At 54.0% G+C, this 17,283-nt stretch overlaps 2 protein-coding genes across 3 annotated transcripts in view; one reads left to right on the top strand and one right to left on the bottom strand.

Moving 5' to 3' along the window:
• The window catches only part of Macrod1 (mono-ADP ribosylhydrolase 1), a 136,981-nt gene extending 128,082 nt beyond the window's left edge, over window positions 1-8,899 (top strand). Inside the window, exons 5-11 of one of the 2 annotated variants that reach the window (XM_057780078.1) lie at window positions 7,084-7,200; window positions 7,614-7,735; window positions 7,858-7,888; window positions 7,990-8,063; window positions 8,365-8,446; window positions 8,546-8,580; window positions 8,753-8,899. In XM_057780078.1, the coding sequence (XP_057636061.1) occupies window positions 7,084-7,200; window positions 7,614-7,735; window positions 7,858-7,888; window positions 7,990-8,063; window positions 8,365-8,446; window positions 8,546-8,550 (431 nt within the window). In that variant the 3' untranslated portion in view covers window positions 8,551-8,580; window positions 8,753-8,899. The remainder of the gene's footprint in view (window positions 1-7,083; window positions 7,201-7,613; window positions 7,736-7,857; window positions 7,889-7,989; window positions 8,064-8,364; window positions 8,447-8,545; window positions 8,581-8,752) is intronic. The other variant, XM_057780077.1, reaches the window with a different exon arrangement.
• Window positions 8,900-9,071: 172 nt separating this feature from the next.
• Otub1 (OTU deubiquitinase, ubiquitin aldehyde binding 1) lies at window positions 9,072-16,950 on the bottom strand. The gene is made up of 7 exons (XM_057780079.1): window positions 16,701-16,950; window positions 14,834-14,895; window positions 14,497-14,595; window positions 10,845-10,963; window positions 10,567-10,651; window positions 10,256-10,450; window positions 9,072-10,122 (listed from the first exon to the last, which is right to left on the bottom strand). The coding sequence occupies exons 1-7, from the start codon at window positions 16,756-16,758 to the stop codon at window positions 9,925-9,927; spliced, it is 816 nt and encodes a 271-aa protein (XP_057636062.1). The 5' UTR covers window positions 16,759-16,950; the 3' UTR covers window positions 9,072-9,924.
• Window positions 16,951-17,283: the final 333 nt, after the last annotated feature.

The raw sequence follows: 17,283 nt of genomic DNA, 5'->3' as shown, positions 1-17,283 counted from the left end.
AAGGACCAGGGGCTTCTTCTACCCATCTGTCCATGCTTCAGCTCTCAAGCCGCCTGCACTGCGTGGTCCAGTCAGATCCCAGCACCACATGCCGGAGAGGCCAGGATGGTGGAGCATCCCTTACAGCCATCCCCTGCTGCTGCTCCTCTGCCCTGACTTCCTACCAGAGCGTGGTCTCTGCTGGTGGGCACACTTCCCAGTCTAGGGCTAGAGGGGCCGCCTTATGTCCCCACTGTTTTCAGCCGTGCTTGGTATTCTGTTGTCCTTAATGATTATTTAAGATCTGTTTGCTGCCAGGCGGTGGTGGTGGTGGTGGTGGCACATGCCTTTAATCCCGGCACTCAGGAGGCAGAGGCGGGTGGATCTCTGTGAGTTCAAGGCCAGCCTGGTCTACAGGGCTAGTTTCAGGACAGCTAGGGCTGCCATACAGAGAAACCCTGTCTCAAACAACAGCAACAACAACGAAAGCTCTGTTTGCCCCATGCACACCACCAGACCACTTAAGGGGTGGTACCAGCTGGACAGCACATGCTGGGTGCAGACTCGTCAATGGCCTGATGCGCTCTCACCCATGGCCTGGTACTTGTGACTGCAGCCGGGTCCTCTGTTCCCTCACACAGTACTCAGCCCTCGGCAGCACCCTCTTCTCAGCAGCTCCTCTCTCTCTTTTTGGAGCTCTGTCCCTTTCTAACCTCTGTCTTGTTCACCATCCTTTCTACCGCTCTTTCCTCAGCTCGCTCTTCCGCTCGCCTGCCTCCTCACTCTCCTTTGTCCCTGCAGAGATTAACAAGGCCTCAAAGCATCAGACCCCAGAGTGGCCTTCCTCTGCATTCTTTCCGAGCTGCTAGCTGCCATCACTGTTGCCTACCTGTGATTGCTTCCATGGCCTCTGGGAAAGCTGCTGCCCTGACTCCATGGATAATGTGACCTTCATAGCCTGTGGGCTGCCTTGGGTGTTCTGGCAGCCAGGGTATGCAAGGTCCTGCCCCTCTTTGGCCACCTGCAGGACTCAGAAGCAGCAGCTAGCCTAAGGGCTCCCAAGAGCCAAGAAGCTTGGTAGACACAGGGGGCTGAGCCTCAGGCTCTCTGCAGGAGCAGGGCTGCAGCCTAGGCACTGAGAAGTCGCAGGAGGAACAGCAAAAGCGGCTAGGATGCACTGTTGGGCTCGCTCAGATAGGCGCACCATCACCATGTTAGGGTGATCCCTACACACCTTAGTTTCTGCCCCTCCCCCCCCAGGGCTGCAGTCCTGCACTCCTGCCCTGGGTTTATGAACTGCGGCTCTCCTCTTTAGTCTCTTCCAGTCGATTCTACTACCCAGGGCTCCCTACATTTTGGATCACCCAACGGGCATGTTCCCACCCCTTCCCACCCCCTGTCCTGTTCCATCTTCTCGCGTCAGCACTGCTGTCTCTTCCCTGGCACTGTGACACACAAGACTGGCCCATGGCAGCCCTATTCCATGTTTATTATGGGGCACAATATGTAGCTTTCCAGGGCCCAGAGCGTCCTGACTTGCTCTGTCAGAGTTTAAGTTTTCATATTGTAGACTGGCAGGAGCCACAGAGGTTTGGTGAGCAGAATGTGGCAGGTCCTTCCTTAATCAAGCAGAGGCCCTGGGTCACCAGCTGCTCCTTCCTGATCATCACTGGGAGGACAGTGCCCTAGGAAGCCAAGCATTCTGGGTGTTCATAGGTTATCTGGAAGCTCCTCCTGAGACCAGAGGACACCATCTCCAATGAGGCCATTTTGTAGTTGGGGAAACTGAGGCTCCCTATCCTACCTTGCAACTGGCCTTTCCTGATTCCTGAGAGTGTGGGAATCAGTCCTTCAGCAAGTCTGGCCCCGGCCACATGGCCACTGCTCTCATGCCCTGCCCCCAACAGGCAAGATGCCACCAGGCCCTGCACACGGCTGCCACGGAGCTTTAATAACGCGAGTGATTTTGCATGATGAATGAGGCACCGTGGTTGTGTACATAATGAAGCCCTAATGTTTTCAAATCCCCATTTAAGGAGCTGATCTCACCCCGTAATGAATTTCAGATCACATCGCGGTGATGTCGTCCATCCGTCTTCTCCCCAGGGTGCCCACCCGCCTAGGCACCTCCAGGATGCAATCTCAGGAGGCTGGGCTCTGTGTCCTTCCCTGGGCCCACCACGCCTCTTCTGGAGCTCAGATTGGCGTGGGGCTGTCTGCAGAATGAAGGACCAGACAGGACCAGCAGAGGCACTATGGGTTCTGACTGGGCAACATCAGGGTCTCAGTCCCCAAGGTCTATCCAGAAGGAAGGAGAAAGTGTGGGCGCAAGCCAGGAGAGAAGGGCTCAAGGCCCCAGTGAGCTCCATAGTCCTCTTGGGGACAGGAGCCCAAAGGTCAGCAGCTCGGGAATCTGCCTTAGAATCCTTGCAGACTGGACTCTGCATCTGCTCAGCCAGGCTTCCCTCCTGAGAAGGTAGTGGAAAACCATCAGCACACAGGATCTATGCTGCACCAAGGTGTGTCTGCTGTGAGCTGTCCCCAGGCCAGAGCCCAAGCAGGACTGCATGTCCAGATGGGGATAGGTCCCCTGTGCCTTCTTGGACAGAGGGCCCCACCCCTCCACAGCTCCTGTCTAGGCTAGAGCTGCTGCCCCAAAGGCCTGATCTAGGCAGAAGGTACTGTCTTGGGAAGGAGGCCTCTGCCCTTGAGGTCTACAGCGGAACCTGGGCCACCTACCTACAAACACTGACAGTGTGTTAACAAAGAAAGGTGCCGCCTCCTCCCATGTCAAGCAGTGAGAACTGTGCTGACAGCTGAGGAAACTGAGGCACAGAGGGGAGCCCGTACCCTGGAAACACAGTGGAAAAGCCAGGGAAGGGGGACTTGGCTTTGGAAAACTCCTTGCTGTGTCTCTCAGGCTGGATTGACTGTCACCACAAACTGGGCTCCCATTCCAGGCTCTCCTTTCTCCCTCCTGATGGGGAGTCCACAGGAGCCCAGGATGGGCAGGGCAGGGGTGAGAGCTCCCAGAATCCTCTCTTGCTCTGTGACTCTGAGAAAGTGGCTTACACCTCTCTGAACCTTTACCTCCACTTCTTTTACAACAGAGCCTAGTCATAGGGATCTTGGTTTCTGCTCCACTTCCAGCTGTGACACCTTGGAAAGTTGTTGACTCCTCTGGCTTTTGGTTGTCCACCTGCTGGCTACCCCCAGCCTGAGTCAATGTTCCTACAAGTCTTTGGACACCTAGGCTCTGAGATTCATAACTAGCCCAAATCCATCAGCAATCTTTGGTTTCAATTTCTGGAAAGAGAAATCCCGGAAGAGAATGTGAAGGGGCCAGCTCCAGAGTGGCAGAAGGGAATGGGACTATCTGACCCTTTGGCAGGGGCATAGCTGCCCTGTGTCCCCTAGGCCACTGGCTCCTCTTGTTCCTGTAAATAATTAATTAGCCCCTGCTCACTTGTTTGTTTAGCATGAGGAATGCTCCCCCACTGAGACACATTTATTGCTGAATAAATTTAAATATCTAATCTCCCCTTCATGAATATTACAGCACCCTAAATAGCAGCCCACAGTCTTCAGTGCCATACTGGAGTGGTCCCACTGGAGCCTGCCTTGGTCAGGCTTTAGCCCTGACCTGTCTGTCCTTCCTTCTCCAGCCCCTGCCCCTAGCATGGGATAGCTCCTAGGCCCTGCTCTGCTCCCCGTCCTTGCTGGAGAGAATTGTGTGGGGACAGGGAGGGAGGTATCTTCTGAAGGTCCCAAGCTGAAGTTAGGGTAAGGGGTCTGTCCATAGTTACCCAGAGGATGGGCTTTGGGGACCTGACTAGACAGAAGGGGTAGGGGCTGAGGTGCAGTGTAGAGAGGCCAGCAGCAGAGGGAGGGTCTAAAACAGGAGAGCTCAGAGTGGACAGGAAACAGTTGGTGTCCCTAAGAAAGCCTTGGTGGAGCCGGGCGGTGGTGGCGCACACCTTTAATCCCAGCACTTGGGAGGCAGAGACAGGCGGATCTCTGTGAGTTTGAGGCCAGCCTGGTCTACAAGAGCTAGTTCCAGGACAGGCTCCAAAACCACTGAGAAACCCTGTCTCGAAAAACCAAAAAAAAAAAAAAAAAGAAAGCCTTGGTGGGTGAGCTGAGCAGTCCAGAGAGATGAGGGTCCGCAAGGCAGACACTCTGCTGGGGGATGTGTTGATTCAGGGAGAGGATAGGTGCCACACTGCCGGGGTGGAAACAGAAAGGGTTTTGGAGAAGCAGGCAAATGCTGGCCTGCCCACCAAGGGTAGGGGGTTGGCGGGGGTGGCAAAGGCAGCTACATTCAATGCCCAGTGTGACTTGAGTCAGGATTTGCTATTCGTGCCTCAGTTTCTTCTATAAGAAGGGGTTGGTAGCACCTCCTGAGCGGGGGAGGGGGTGAGACTCCAACAAGACAACCAGTGGGACTGGCTCAGCACCCCACAGTGCTTACTGCAAGGAGGTCCAGAGGGGAGGAGAGGAGGCAGACTAGCTCGTCACAATGGAGGAATATTCATCTTGGACCTAGTGGGCAGGAAGTGGACACAGGAGGATGACCAGGGAAGACCTAGGCTGTCTGCTGACCTGGGGACTGAGCTATCAGCCTAGGCGTTTCTTGTTGATATTTGTCTGTTGAGACAGAATCCTATCATTATTCTAACTGGCCTCTGCTTCCCAAGTGTTGGGATTAAAGGCACAAGTCACCACCCAGGTGAAGAGCAAACTGCTGTGGGCCTTCAAGAGGCTGACATGTGGGAAGATGGTGTGGGTGGAAGGGACCAGACCAGGCAGTCTGTTTAGGGGAACAACACAGATGTGGTCAGGGTCTGTCCCTCATCTTTACTTTAGGGGAACCCTTACCCTAGGCACTCACAGAGTGTCACAGTCATGTGGTCCAAGCCCTAAAAGCTGGTAGGCGGCTCCTGTGCCAGTCACACACCCCCACACACCCCATGCCCTCACACTCCCAAGTCAGCACCCCAAGGCCAGACTACAGACCTGTCCCTCGCCAGTAGGAGCTGTAAAGTCGCTAAAACACACAAAGGTGGGTCTCTGTGAGTTCAAGGCCAGTTCCAGGACAGCCAGGGCAATTATATAGAAACCCTGTCTCAAAAAAAAAAAAAAAAAAAAAAAAAAAAGCCTGACTTCAGGGGGTCAAGAACACAGGTTCAATTCCCAGAATCCATATGGTGTCTCATAACTATCTATAATCCCAGCTCCAGGAGGATTCAGCAAACACAGTGAACACACATGCATGTAGGCAAAACATTTATACACATAAAGTAAAATAAATAAACCTAAAAAGAATATCAAGAAATATCAAGAAGAGCCAGGCATAGCGGTCTACTCCTCTAATCCCAGCACTCAGAGTGGAGGCAGGAAGGTCGGGTGTTAAAGGTCATCCTCAGCACCTAGCAAAGCTGAGGGCAGCTTCAACTGCATGATGTAACATGGGGGAAAGGAAAAACAAAGCACAACAAATAAAAGAGGAAAGAGAGCCAGACGGTGGTGGCACATGCCTTTAACCCCAGCACCGGGAGGCAGAAGAAGCTGGGTCTCTGAGTTCGAGGCCAACCTGCTCGACAGAGTGAGTTCCAGAACATCTAGGGCTACAAAGAGAAACCCTGTTTCTGAACCACACCCCCCCCAAAAAAAATAGGAAAAAGAAAATCGGTCAACTTACTTAGTGCTGAGGCGTAGCTCAGCAGTGACTTGTGTGCCCTGGGCTCCATCTTCAGCACTACCCACCCCCCAAAATTGGTTTTTCCAACATCCTATGAGGCAGGCACTATTAGGACCAGAGTGATATGGCCAGGATCACCCAGGCCGCTCAGCTCCCTTTGCCGCTGTCCTGCACTGTGCTGGGTCCTCTGTGGCATCCCACCCAGAACAGAGATATCGTGTGATGTCTGTGAACTCCAAGCTGCACACAGGCTTCTGGGACAGGGACTCTCAGCTGGGGCTCTGCAGAGGAGGGCAAAGGGCTGAAAGGCACTGTCCTGGCCACTCCCAGGCTCCCCCAACTGAGGAAAACCACCCAGTGCCAGCTCTAAGGAAAGCTGAAAATTAGGTTTAATTGGCCCCTTAGGGCCCCGAGAGAAAACGGCAGAAGAGGGTGGTGGTCATTTGGTGTCCCCAGATCTGTACCAAGAAGTTGGAGGGATGCAGGAAGGAGCAAGGGTCTCACGTTAGGAACCTGTAAAAATGAAGTCAGAATGGTTTTTGCCTGATGCCAGTGTAGCCAGGTGCCAGGCAGCAGAGCTCCTTGGGGGCAAGCCTGGGTTTCATCAGCCCTGCCATCTCAGGGGCCACTGTCCCCATTTTGCAGTTGAGATGATGGTAAAGCAGGAGAAAATTTATAGCAGGCAGGGGCAATCCAATACTTGCCCCAGCATGCCTGGGCAAAGCTATATGGTGCCCTGCTGAGTCAGTAGGAGAGTTGCCTCTGGGCCTCTGCTGTCTCTGGGATATAGAAGCATTGAGAGTTGTTTATCTGGGCCTGGGTCCCCTGGGTCACAGAGAGCCCCAAGAGCTTCCCTTGGGTAAACAAGTCCAAGCCTGGCCTCAGTTAAGCAGGGTACTAGTTGCCTCACAAGGGTTTGAGAGTCTAGAGACACCTGCAAGGCCTGGTCCAATGGGAAGGAGCTGGAAAAGCCAGGCTCAGGCCCCGGACTGGATCTGCAATTTGGAACTAGGTGGCCTCGGTTCCTCAGATGGAATTAAATAAGGCCCAAAGTTTGGCAGACCTTATCAAAAGGTGGGATTCAGGATCCCACCTGATCCTTAGATCCAAGATGACAGGTGACCTCAGGAGGGCGCTTTCTGGACAATCAAGAGGGTGAGGCAGGCGCGCCCCCTGCCGGTCGCCCCGTGCCTTTTCACTCCACGGCCGTCTGCTGCTCCTTAGAACCTCAGTTTCCCTAGATGCGAAAAGTTAACAAGAGCAGCCAGAGGCCTTGGAGAACATTGTAATGACGGGTGGGCCAAGGAATAGATAGCCTTGGAGTTTCTCGGGATTGGGGTGTCATGCCTGATCCGTCAGGGATGAGAGGAACCCAACTGCTCATTTTTCTCGGTTCCCTGCAGTGGACGGTTGCATCCACCGGGCTGCGGGACCCCTGCTCACGGATGAGTGCCGCACCCTGCAGAACTGCGAGACCGGCAAAGCCAAGATCACCTGCGGCTACAGGCTGCCGGCCAAGTGTGAGTGTGTCTTTACTTCCATTTTTTTTTTTTTCTAAAGATTTTTGAGACAGGGTTTCTCTGTGTATCTCTGGCTGTCCTGGAACTCACTTCTGTAGACCAGGCTGACCTCAAACTCAGAGATCTGCCTGCCTCTGCCTCAGAGTGCTGGGATTAAAGGTGTTTGCCAACACTGCCCAACTAAGTGCGCCTTAACTTTTAAGTGTAAGGGCCTGGCTCCTCTGATACCCAGAGAGCAGGTGGAAAGCGGCTGGAGCTGCAGCGGGCAGGAGAGCGAGGGGACTGGGTTAGTCTTCCGCCACTTAGCAGTGGCATGCAGATGGTCAGGTATAAGCATGCACTGCAAGGGTGGGGTCCTTCTGCTAAGAGGGCAGGGAAAACCTAGGCTCTGACTGAAGTTCACCCTACCCTAGACGTCATCCACACAGTGGGGCCCATTGCTGTGGGCCAACCCAGTGCCAGCCAGGCGGCTGAGCTGCGCAGCTGCTACTTGAGCAGCCTGGACCTGTTACTGGAGCACCGGCTGCGCTCGGTGGTAAGTCGCCTGACGTGTGTGTGTGTGTGTGTGTGTGTGTGTGTGTGTGTGTGTGTGGTGGGGGTGGCTGGGGAGGCGCCTAGTGACCAAGTCCCCATGTTGCCTCACCCTCCATTTCCCAGGCTTTCCCGTGCATCTCCACAGGCGTGTTTGGTAAGTCTGAAAAAGCAAAGCCTAGCGTGGGCAGTGAGGGCCCCACTCACTGAGGTGGGCAGGGGAGGGCCAGATCTGGACTCACCAGACCCCACCCTCAGGGTACCCCAATGAGGCAGCAGCTGAGGTAGTGCTGACTGCGCTGCGGGAGTGGCTGGAGCAGCACAAGGACAAGGTGAGAGAATGGTTGGCAGCGAGGCGGGAGCAGGGGCACTTAGTTCTGGGCCCGTGTGGCCAGTAGGTACCTGCCCTCCACAGGCTCACTCCTTCTGTGGGACATCAATGGGAAGGGGCGACCTTGCCACCTGAATCCTTTCTGTTACGGGTGGGCACTGTTAATTCTCAAACCCCTGCAGACAGTACACCCATAGGAGGCAGTTGAGACCCTGCCAGGTAGGTGGGTTTAAGGGAGCACACAGTACTAGGACTGAGGGGCCAGCTGAGGCCCTGCCCAGGCTGAGCAGTCCCTGGCACAGGTGGATCGGCTTATCGTCTGTGTGTTCCTCGAGAAGGACGAGGGCATTTACCGAGAGCGCCTGCCCCATTACTTCCCAGTAGGTATGTGCCCTTGTTTCCCTCCAGCAGCCCCTACCCCCCAGGCCAGCCTTCCCTTCCCCCATGGCCCTGGGGCGGCTCTCACTGTCCTCTGCCTTCCAGCCTGAGGCTCCTGAAGCCCACCCTGAATGGGACTGGTAAGCAGGGCCTGGCCCCGTGTGGAGTGGCTGCCCTACACTAACCTGGCCTCTAACACCCGCTCAACCTGCTGTTGCCCACCTCTGTGCAGTGGGGTGGTGAAGCTAGGGAGGGGGCCCTGCCGCTCTCAGAAGTCCTCAACTCCCTCTGACCTATCTGCTCTACCCTCAGACCCACCTGGGCCTGTGGGACCTCGCTCCCAACTCTAAGAGAGGTCTCGGAAGCCAACTGCTTGTTCCAGCCTGACCAGCGCGGGGTTGTCCTTCCCCTCAGCGTATCCTGCCCTCTCTTTCAGAAGCCTCTTAATAAAGCTGTCTGATTCAGCCTCACTTGTCCGAGTGCTGGGGTCTGGGTCTGACTGGGGCTCAGGAGGAAGGTAGCCCTTGGTAGGAATATGGTGTCTTGGGCACTGTTTTTGCTTCAAGAAGCTACAAGAGCCCTGGGTGCGCTAGGCGGGTAAGTGAGGCATTGGCCAGACAGCAGAGGCGGCGGCAGCAGCACTTCACATTTATTGAGGGCCTGCCCCCAAGGAGCTCACAGCCTGGGCTGAGACCCCACATGTGCTGGGTGGGAGGAAAAAGCAAAGAGGCAGGTAATGCAGATATGGCTCAAGCAAGAGGATGCAGAGCAAGCACAGGCAGGGGATTCTGGGGAACAGTTAACAGGCAAGCCTTGCCTAGACATGAGGCCTTATGTTCCTCCCACACCAGGCCAGCTCTTCCTGGGGCCCACCGAGGATACACAGCTCCTCCACCTACCTGGTCAGCCTCCTCCCATAACCTCTCATCTCAGGACTCCTCAATCATGCAGACCCCTGGAGGTGGGCAGAAAGCTGTGACCTGGGGGCCTTGGCCAGAACTGCAAATCTAGAACTAGTCTAAGGGGCAGCTTAGAGTATGGGTGACCAGAGACCTCCAGCCAAGTTCCCATAAAAATCCCTAGAAAGTCAAGGAGAAAAGGGGGCAGGCTTTAGGGTGGGTGGAAAGCAGAACTCCAAGGAACCTGGAGGCCTAGCCTCCTCAAACTTCTCTTGGCAGAAATGCTTGTGGGTAGATAGGTAGAAAGCTAGGGGACCCACCCTGGGGGAAGGGACAGCCAGGCACACAGCAGGCAGCGGGCAGGTAAGGCAGAGTAGCAGAGCAGGGAAACGCATACTCGGGCTCACCACCAGCATCCCCTTTAATAAAACATGGAAGGTGTGTGACAGGATAAGGGAGGAGTGAAAATATGATCATTTACAACCACAAAAAAAAAAAAAGAAAAAAGAAACCAAACCAAAAACCCTCTGTACAAGTTTAGCGCCTGGTAGGGGAGGCAGGCACGGCGCAGCAGGCCAGCCAGCCCTATTTGTAGAGGATGTCGTAGTGTCCAGGCCGGTAGAGAAGGTAGACCTTGGGCTCGGAGCCCTCGGGGAAGACGTGTGGGTTGGTGGTGCCACCCTCACCACGGTCCATGTACTCTACTTGGATGGACACGCTGAGGGCCTGGGCCAGGGCGATGATGTGGATATGGTCGCTCTCCTTGCACATGGGTTCCACCTCCTGTGGCAAAGGGGCAGGTCAGGCCTGTCCCAAAACCCCTCCCCCTGAGGTCCCACACCTCACCCTGGCATGCCCCACCCTTAAACAAAAGAGAAAAGGAGGGTCCCAGGGCAGGTTGAAGAGGAGGTGGCACCTGCTGGCAGAACTCCTTAACAGTCCGGCCACCCTCAATGAAGTGCTCGAAGAACTTGCTTTCCCGCTGCAGGTAGCCTGAGGTGAGCAGTCGCAGGTAGACCACAAGGTAGTCTGAGGTGCTCTGGTCATTGAAGGAGGCCAGCAAGTCAGCTACCGAGGTCTGCTTCTCCACCTGCTCGATAAGGTCCATAAACTGCCCCACCCAGGGACAAAGGTTAAGATGAGGAAAAATGAGTGAGGAGAGGCTACCCTCACCACAGCCTACAGAGCCACCCCCCTGCCGGCCCAGCCGGAGACAGCTCGGCTCACCGTGTTGTGGAAGTCCTCGATTGTGAACTCAGTAAAGCCCTGGGACACCAGGTCCTCTTTACTCTTGGCAGACACAGCCTTGAACCTGTGTTGGGAAGGGATGTGAGGCCAGCATGGGCTTCTCAGCCAGCAAAGCAAAGGCCTAGCCAGCCCAGTCCTGCCTAGACAAGACCACCCACCAAGTTCAAAAGGAAATCCCAAACAACCCAGTAGATGGCTGGCCTAAGCCTGGATCCTGTTCAGCAAGAGGGGCCTGGAGCCCCCGGCACCCTCCTCACCGCTGCAGCTCCTTGCTGTCATCCAGGAGTGCCTCCAAGTGGGAGAATCCAAATGCTCGGTAGAAGCAGTTGCCATCGGGCCTGGTCTTCCGGATGTAAGAGTACTTTTTGTGAAGGTCCTGCAGAAGAGCGGCCCAGTTTAACATCCAGCCAGGCCAGGGCCAGCCCAAGAAATGGCCATAGTAGCAGAGCCCTCCCTGGAAGCTCCTGGAAGCTGTGCACTTATGTGCCAACAGGTTGTACAGTCACCAGCTGCTTACCATGTGGGTGCTACTTATAAAAGCAGATGACCAAATCTGTCCTTGGCTAATGCAGCTCTTCAGGTCTTTCAATCCAGGCAAGGCAATGCAGGAGACAGGGCAAGCCACACCACCAGCTCCCTGAAGACCTGCGGTTCCTTTGCCCGGCAGGGCTCCAGTTACACACAGCAGCTTTCCCATCCACTCGGTCCCTGCCCACAGCCTTCAGCCTCTTCCACCTTCCCCAGAAGAAGCACATCCCCGTGACTCCTAGTGCTGCTGGCTAAGCAGGCCTCACTCAGCCACCTGGACACACCCAACCCTGTTCTCTTCAGCCCGCCCCTTCCTACTTTACCTGCTCTCTCCCAGGTTACCCCTCATCCTTCTCCACTCTAAAGGGCGGGGCTCCCAACAAACCACACAGTATCCCATCCTTCCTGCCAGAGGACAACCCTCAGGCAACGCTCAGTAATCAGAGCCCTTCACACAGAAAACATGGCCCTGACATCTGCCACTTAGCTACCCCAATCCTCACCACAAGCTCACGTCCTCTCTCAGATTCAAGGACATGAATCTAGTTCATAGATGATAGTTTATAGACTCCACAGGCATGTAAGATCCAGGTAGGTCTCCCAATAAAAACAGAAACTCCTATAGGAGGTTTTTGTCCAACCAAGGTCAAAAACGAGCTAGAGCTACTATAGTAGGGTCAATGCGGCCTTCCCCGGCCCAGCCTCTGGAGAGTGATGCTATACCCCATCTTTTCTTTACCTGCTCTCTCCCAGACTAACCTGCATCTTTCTCCATCCTAAAGGACAGGGATCCCACCAAACCACACAGTATCCTTCCTCAAGACACCTGCCAGTTACAACACACACAAACACAGGGCTTCCTGCCTGCCCTGTGAACACCAGAGACCTGACAGTATCTTCACCTCCTAGTTTGCAGATACAGGTTTTTTATTATTATTATTATTTTGGTTTTAAAACAGGGTCTCATTTTACAACTCGGGCTCGCTTTGAACTTGCAGCACTCTTCTGGCCTCAGGCTTCTGAGTACCGAAATTCCAGGCCACCAAACCCAGATAAAGTTCTACTTTGAAGTCGAGCAGTGGTGGTGAACGCCTTTAATACCAGTGCTTGGGAGGCAGAGACAGGAAGATCTCTGAGTTCCTGAGTTGGAGGGCAACCTGATCTACAACATGAGTTCCAGTGACAGCCAGAGCTACACAGAAAATCCCTGTCTCAAAAAAAAAAAAACAAAACCAAAAACCCAGAGTTCCATCTTTAATGCCCTGCCTCCCCTACACCTCTCTTCACTGCCCCAGACAGCTCCACTGCCACAGATGGGTTGCACCAACCTGTTCTACACCCAGGCTTTGAACCGCAACCTCACAGATGGCTCATTTCTCCCCAACACATCCACCAAACAATACACCTCTTAGGCTCTTCCTTCAACATACCTACTATGTAAATGTATCAGCACACAGCCCATTACTGGTCCATCACACCTGCTTCCTGTTCTACTGCCAAAGCCCCCCACTAGTCTTTCCCCATTCTCACCCCCGAAACAACAGTAACCTTACAGATAAGTCCTTGTCCTCCCCGCATCCTTGCCAGCACTCACACACTCATTCCCAGGCTTTCACGATGGCCTCCACCTGCCCAGATGTCCTCTTCTTTTCTTTCTTTCTTCCTTTTTTGAGACAGGGTTTCTCTGGGTAAACAGCTCTGGCTGTTCTGGAACCTGGTTTGTAGACCAGGCTGGCCTCGAACTCACAGAGATCCACCTGCCTCTGTCTCCCGAGTGCTGGGATTAAAGGTGTGTGCTACCACTGCCCAGCCAGATGTCCTCGTCTTAAACCACCTCAGCCATGCCCTGTCACTTGTCATCTTGCTTGTCTGTTCACCAAATACACCTTTTCAGAGGTTCTTAGCCATTACCCCTATTTAAAATACAACTCTCCCCATCCTTTCTCTCCACAGTACTAACCAACTCCAACAACCAAACTGTGTGTGTGTGAGGGGGGTGGTGGTGGTGTTACAGCATTGAGACAGCATTTGCGACATGTAGCCCAGACTGGCCTTGATCCTTCTGCCTCATTCTCTCCCAGGATTAAAGATGACCGTGTTTCAGTCCCAGTATCTGCAGTATCTTTAGCACTTGGGGCACAGCACCTGCCTGGTGGTGCAAACACTAGGTTCACGCTACTACTGAGCTAGCTGGACTCCAGCCCTATACAACATCTCAAGTTCTCATTAGCCACCAAATGTTTACTCAAGAATTCTGGCTTCTCTGACAACAGGGGATTAACTATGGATATTCCCTACTGTAGGAGGTCCTTCTGTTTGTGTGTTGCTTTCATTGGTTAATGAACAAAGAAACTGTCTTGGCTTTTTGATAGGGCAGAACTTAGGTAGGGGGGAAAAACAGAACTGAATGCTGGGAGGAAGTAGGCAGAGTCAGAGAGAGATGCCATGGATCCGCCAGAGACGCATGCTGGGAATTTTATCTGGTAAGCCACTGCCATGTGGTGATACATAGATTAATAGAAATGGCCTAAATCAAGGTGTAAGAGTTAGCCAATAAGATGTTAGAGCTAATAGGCCAAGCAGTGATTTAATGAACACAGTTTCTGTGTGGTTATTTTGGGGCTAAGCTAACTGGGCAGCAGGGATGAACAAGTGGCCCTCTCCCTACAACACCCTACCATGCTTGTTTTTGTGCTATGGTGCCCTCCCAGTTAACTTCTTAGGTAGCTTCATTCACTGGGTTACCCGCTTGACCACCTGAAGGTCCCAGCTCCAAGTAAAGAACATAAACACCTATGATCTACAGAGAAGACTGAAGTACACCATTTCCTACCTCCTCAGGCTGTCTATTAAATACTGTTTTCATACCAGGGTCACAACTCAACCTCCACCGCTTTGGGGTGGCTGGTAAAGAAACTTGCTTCAGTTTAAGTGATGCAACAGGGACATACACAGGGGTCTGTCCTCCACAAAGATCCAGACAGACTGTAGGACAGGTCTCTATGTGACCTGTCTACCCATCCCAACACCAGCAAGTTTGGCCCCTGGCTGGGTACTGAGTTGTCAGTGCCCACCCAGCCTGCACCTGGTCCCACCCGAGCAACACCTACCTCAACCTTACAGCCACCCTACAGCAGATGCTTTCACTGTCCCTATTTTACAGATGAGGACACCCAGGGCTCAGAGACACTGAAGGACCTGCCAAGAAGACAGCTGCTGAGTGGCAATCTGATGTGAATGGAGGGCTCAGTCCAGAGGCTGCACACTTCAAGAACTAGCAGCAAGAGGTGTGTCCCGTTCCCCCTACCCTCTCAAAGAATAGGTCTAGCAAAGCACAGGGCTGAAACAGGCTTCCTCCTGCCCCTCTGGCCAGGATCCCACCTTGATCTTCTGTTGATAGATGTTGTCATCCTCAGCGTACTCCTTGTACAGGACTGAGAGTTCCAGACGCTCGGACACCAGAGGATTCTGCACAGCAATCTGCAGGAGGCAGGGATCCATCAAGCTCCGGCAAGGGGGTTGAGTAACCCATGCCTAACACCTACAAAAGGGTTCTGGGCTGGTAATTCAGTGGCACAGGAACTCCCATAAAAGCATGGAGCACCCAGCATAGACTGAAGAGGGAGGGCTTTAAAACAGACACTAGGCCTCAGGCCCTGACTATACATCCCCACCATGAAGTCCTCAGTTGCCTTCCCAACCTTCTCCAGCCCCTCACCTCTTGCTGAATTCGGTCTTGCTGAGCCATAATGGCTTCATCATAGGCCAGACAGTTAACACCTAGAAAAAGAAGGAAAAAGAAAAGTGCCAAGCAAGGTTTACTGTGGGCCTGGTAGCTATCTCTATGGTAGGCGGCTTTGGCAGAGCAGGTTTGAAGTGTGGAGCCCATGTCTTACAGTCCACTGTGTAATCCTGGCAAAGTCCTTCCTCTTTAGCTTTTTACTTCCTCTTTAGGAGAAGGTAGCTGGGTATGGTGTTATTTGGTAGGCTAAGGCAGGAAGATCACAAGTTCGAGGCTCCTGGAGCTATGCAGAGCCAGTCTCCAAAAAATAAAAAACAAAAAAGGGGGCAGTTGAGCATCACAGCACACAGCTCCAAGTCCCAGTACTTACAGACCAGACCAGGAGGATCAAAGAACCTAGGAGTTAAGAGATCAGCCCTGGAAATACCGCAAGGCCTTACCTTGGAAGAAAAGAAAATAGGGCTGGGGTTGAGGCTCAGTGGCAGACAATATATTTGTCCTGCAGGTGTGAAGCCCTGACTTCTATTTCTAGCAACCCCCAAAAATAGGTAAATAAAAAATAAAGTGACAGAATAAAGATCACCATCAAGCACTCTTCCAGCTTTGATACTCCTTCCTGCCTGCTTAACATTACTCTGTAGCATCCTGGGAATGTTCTAGGGAAGGGAGTATCTGGGGGAAAGCAAGATGAGGAGGGTGGAGCCCTAGGTGGAATGAGAGCATCCCGTGAGCATGCACTTTACTGGGACACACCCTTCATCCCTCTGTGGTCCTGTCTATTGTTAATGGTGCTCATTTTCCAAATAACAAATGCAAGGAGGTGACTCCATTTTGCCCAAGATCGAAACCAATGAAGAGCTGTGAGCAAGTCCACGTTTGTACAGTAGAATGGATTAACGCCAGCACCTTGCTCCCATCATCAAAATACGCTGGGATTCTGCCATTCTGACAGCAGAAGTAATACCTAAGCACTCTCTAGGTCATCCATGGATTTGGGAGGTTCATCCTTTGGACCCTACTCTAAGCAACTATTGGATGGGGTCAAGAGACACTAATTCTAGTCCCAGATCCTTCTTAGAAGTGTGATCCACACCAATTTCTTTCTGTGTACCTGGTTTCCCAGTCTAGTCTAGAGTGTGTACTTAAGAGTTAGGTGTGCGCGTGATGGCTGACTGTTTAAAGTCGATCTTTTGGGGCATGGTTATCCCAGATTCTCAGCTGAGCCTATGTGTCCTACAGGAGGGCTGTCCCTCCCACTCGAGAGACTTAATCCGCAGAGCCCAAGTTCATGGTAGACAGAGAGGGCGTAACCGTTTTGTTTTTTTAAGGACCAAAAAACTAGAAAACAATGTCTGGATCTGCTCAAGGGGGCTGGAAAGCCAGAACGAGTGCTAAGGAAGAGGGCTGCCGACAGCACCCCGAACGCCTCGCCGGAGACTTCGTGCCTGGCAGCCCGGCGTCACTCAACGCCTTTGGGCAGCTCGGGTAAGGGCGGCCGGGCGGGCGACTCGGCCCGGGCCTAGGCCTCGGCTTGCCGGCGAGGACTCGGGCTGGCCGACTTGGGGAGCCCGCCGAGGCCGCGGGACCGGTGGAGGCGGGGCGGTCCAGGCCCCGCCCCGGGCGTAAGCGAGAGGCCGAGCGGCGGACCTCGCCACCCCGCCCGGCCGGGGGGTCGCCGCGGCCCTGCTTCCATTGTGAGGGGGAGGGGAGGAGAGGCGCCCAAGGGCTCCGTGGCACGCTGCGCCGGGTCCTCGGCGGCCCTGCCTCCCGGAGCTCCTCGGGAACGGCCGACCGAGCCTCGCCCCCGTCAGCCCGGGCAGAACATCCTTTCCCCGGTCCGTACCTTCGGAGTCGCTGCCTAGCGGCTCCTGCTTCTGCTGCTGAGGTTCCTCCGCCGCCATCTTTAAACAGCGCCGCACTGCCGAACGCTTCCGGGTTATTAATCGCCCTCCTCCCGGAAGGGAGCCCCTCCTCGTGACCCCTCCTTCGCAACGCCCCTAGCAACAGGATCCCTTTGGCGGTTGTCAGGGGCTGGGCAGCTATTGCGGCCCCAGGAGAGGCGGGCGACCCCGGCGCGCGCCTTCTCAACCCCAGGCTCCTGAAGGTCATGAGGTGCTAAGGGTCTCCTCGAGTCGCTTCTGTTTTCCGTCTACCGGAGTTTGAAACGCAGGTTGTGTAACTGAGATAAGGATTCTGAAGGAATTAAAGTCACTGAAGGCAACATCCCTGCTGCGCGTGCACTCCTGTACGCGACCGCAGCTGCAGTGCGGAGCGCGGAGCCACCGCGAGACAGGAAGTGGCGCCAACATCCTGATGCCCTTCAGAGCACCTAAATCGCGGCCTCGCCCCTCACCACTGAGTCTGTTCTCTGTAGGCTTTGGAGACCTGTTTCCAGCATTTTCCCTCATGTCAAACCCAAAAAGCCT

Source organism: Chionomys nivalis, chromosome 8 (assembly GCF_950005125.1).
Source record: "Chionomys nivalis chromosome 8, mChiNiv1.1, whole genome shotgun sequence".
In the NCBI taxonomy this organism is placed as follows: Eukaryota; Metazoa; Chordata; class Mammalia; order Rodentia; family Cricetidae; genus Chionomys; species Chionomys nivalis.
Note: the sequence above shows the minus strand (reverse complement) of the source record. Positions and strands in the feature narration are given on the sequence as shown.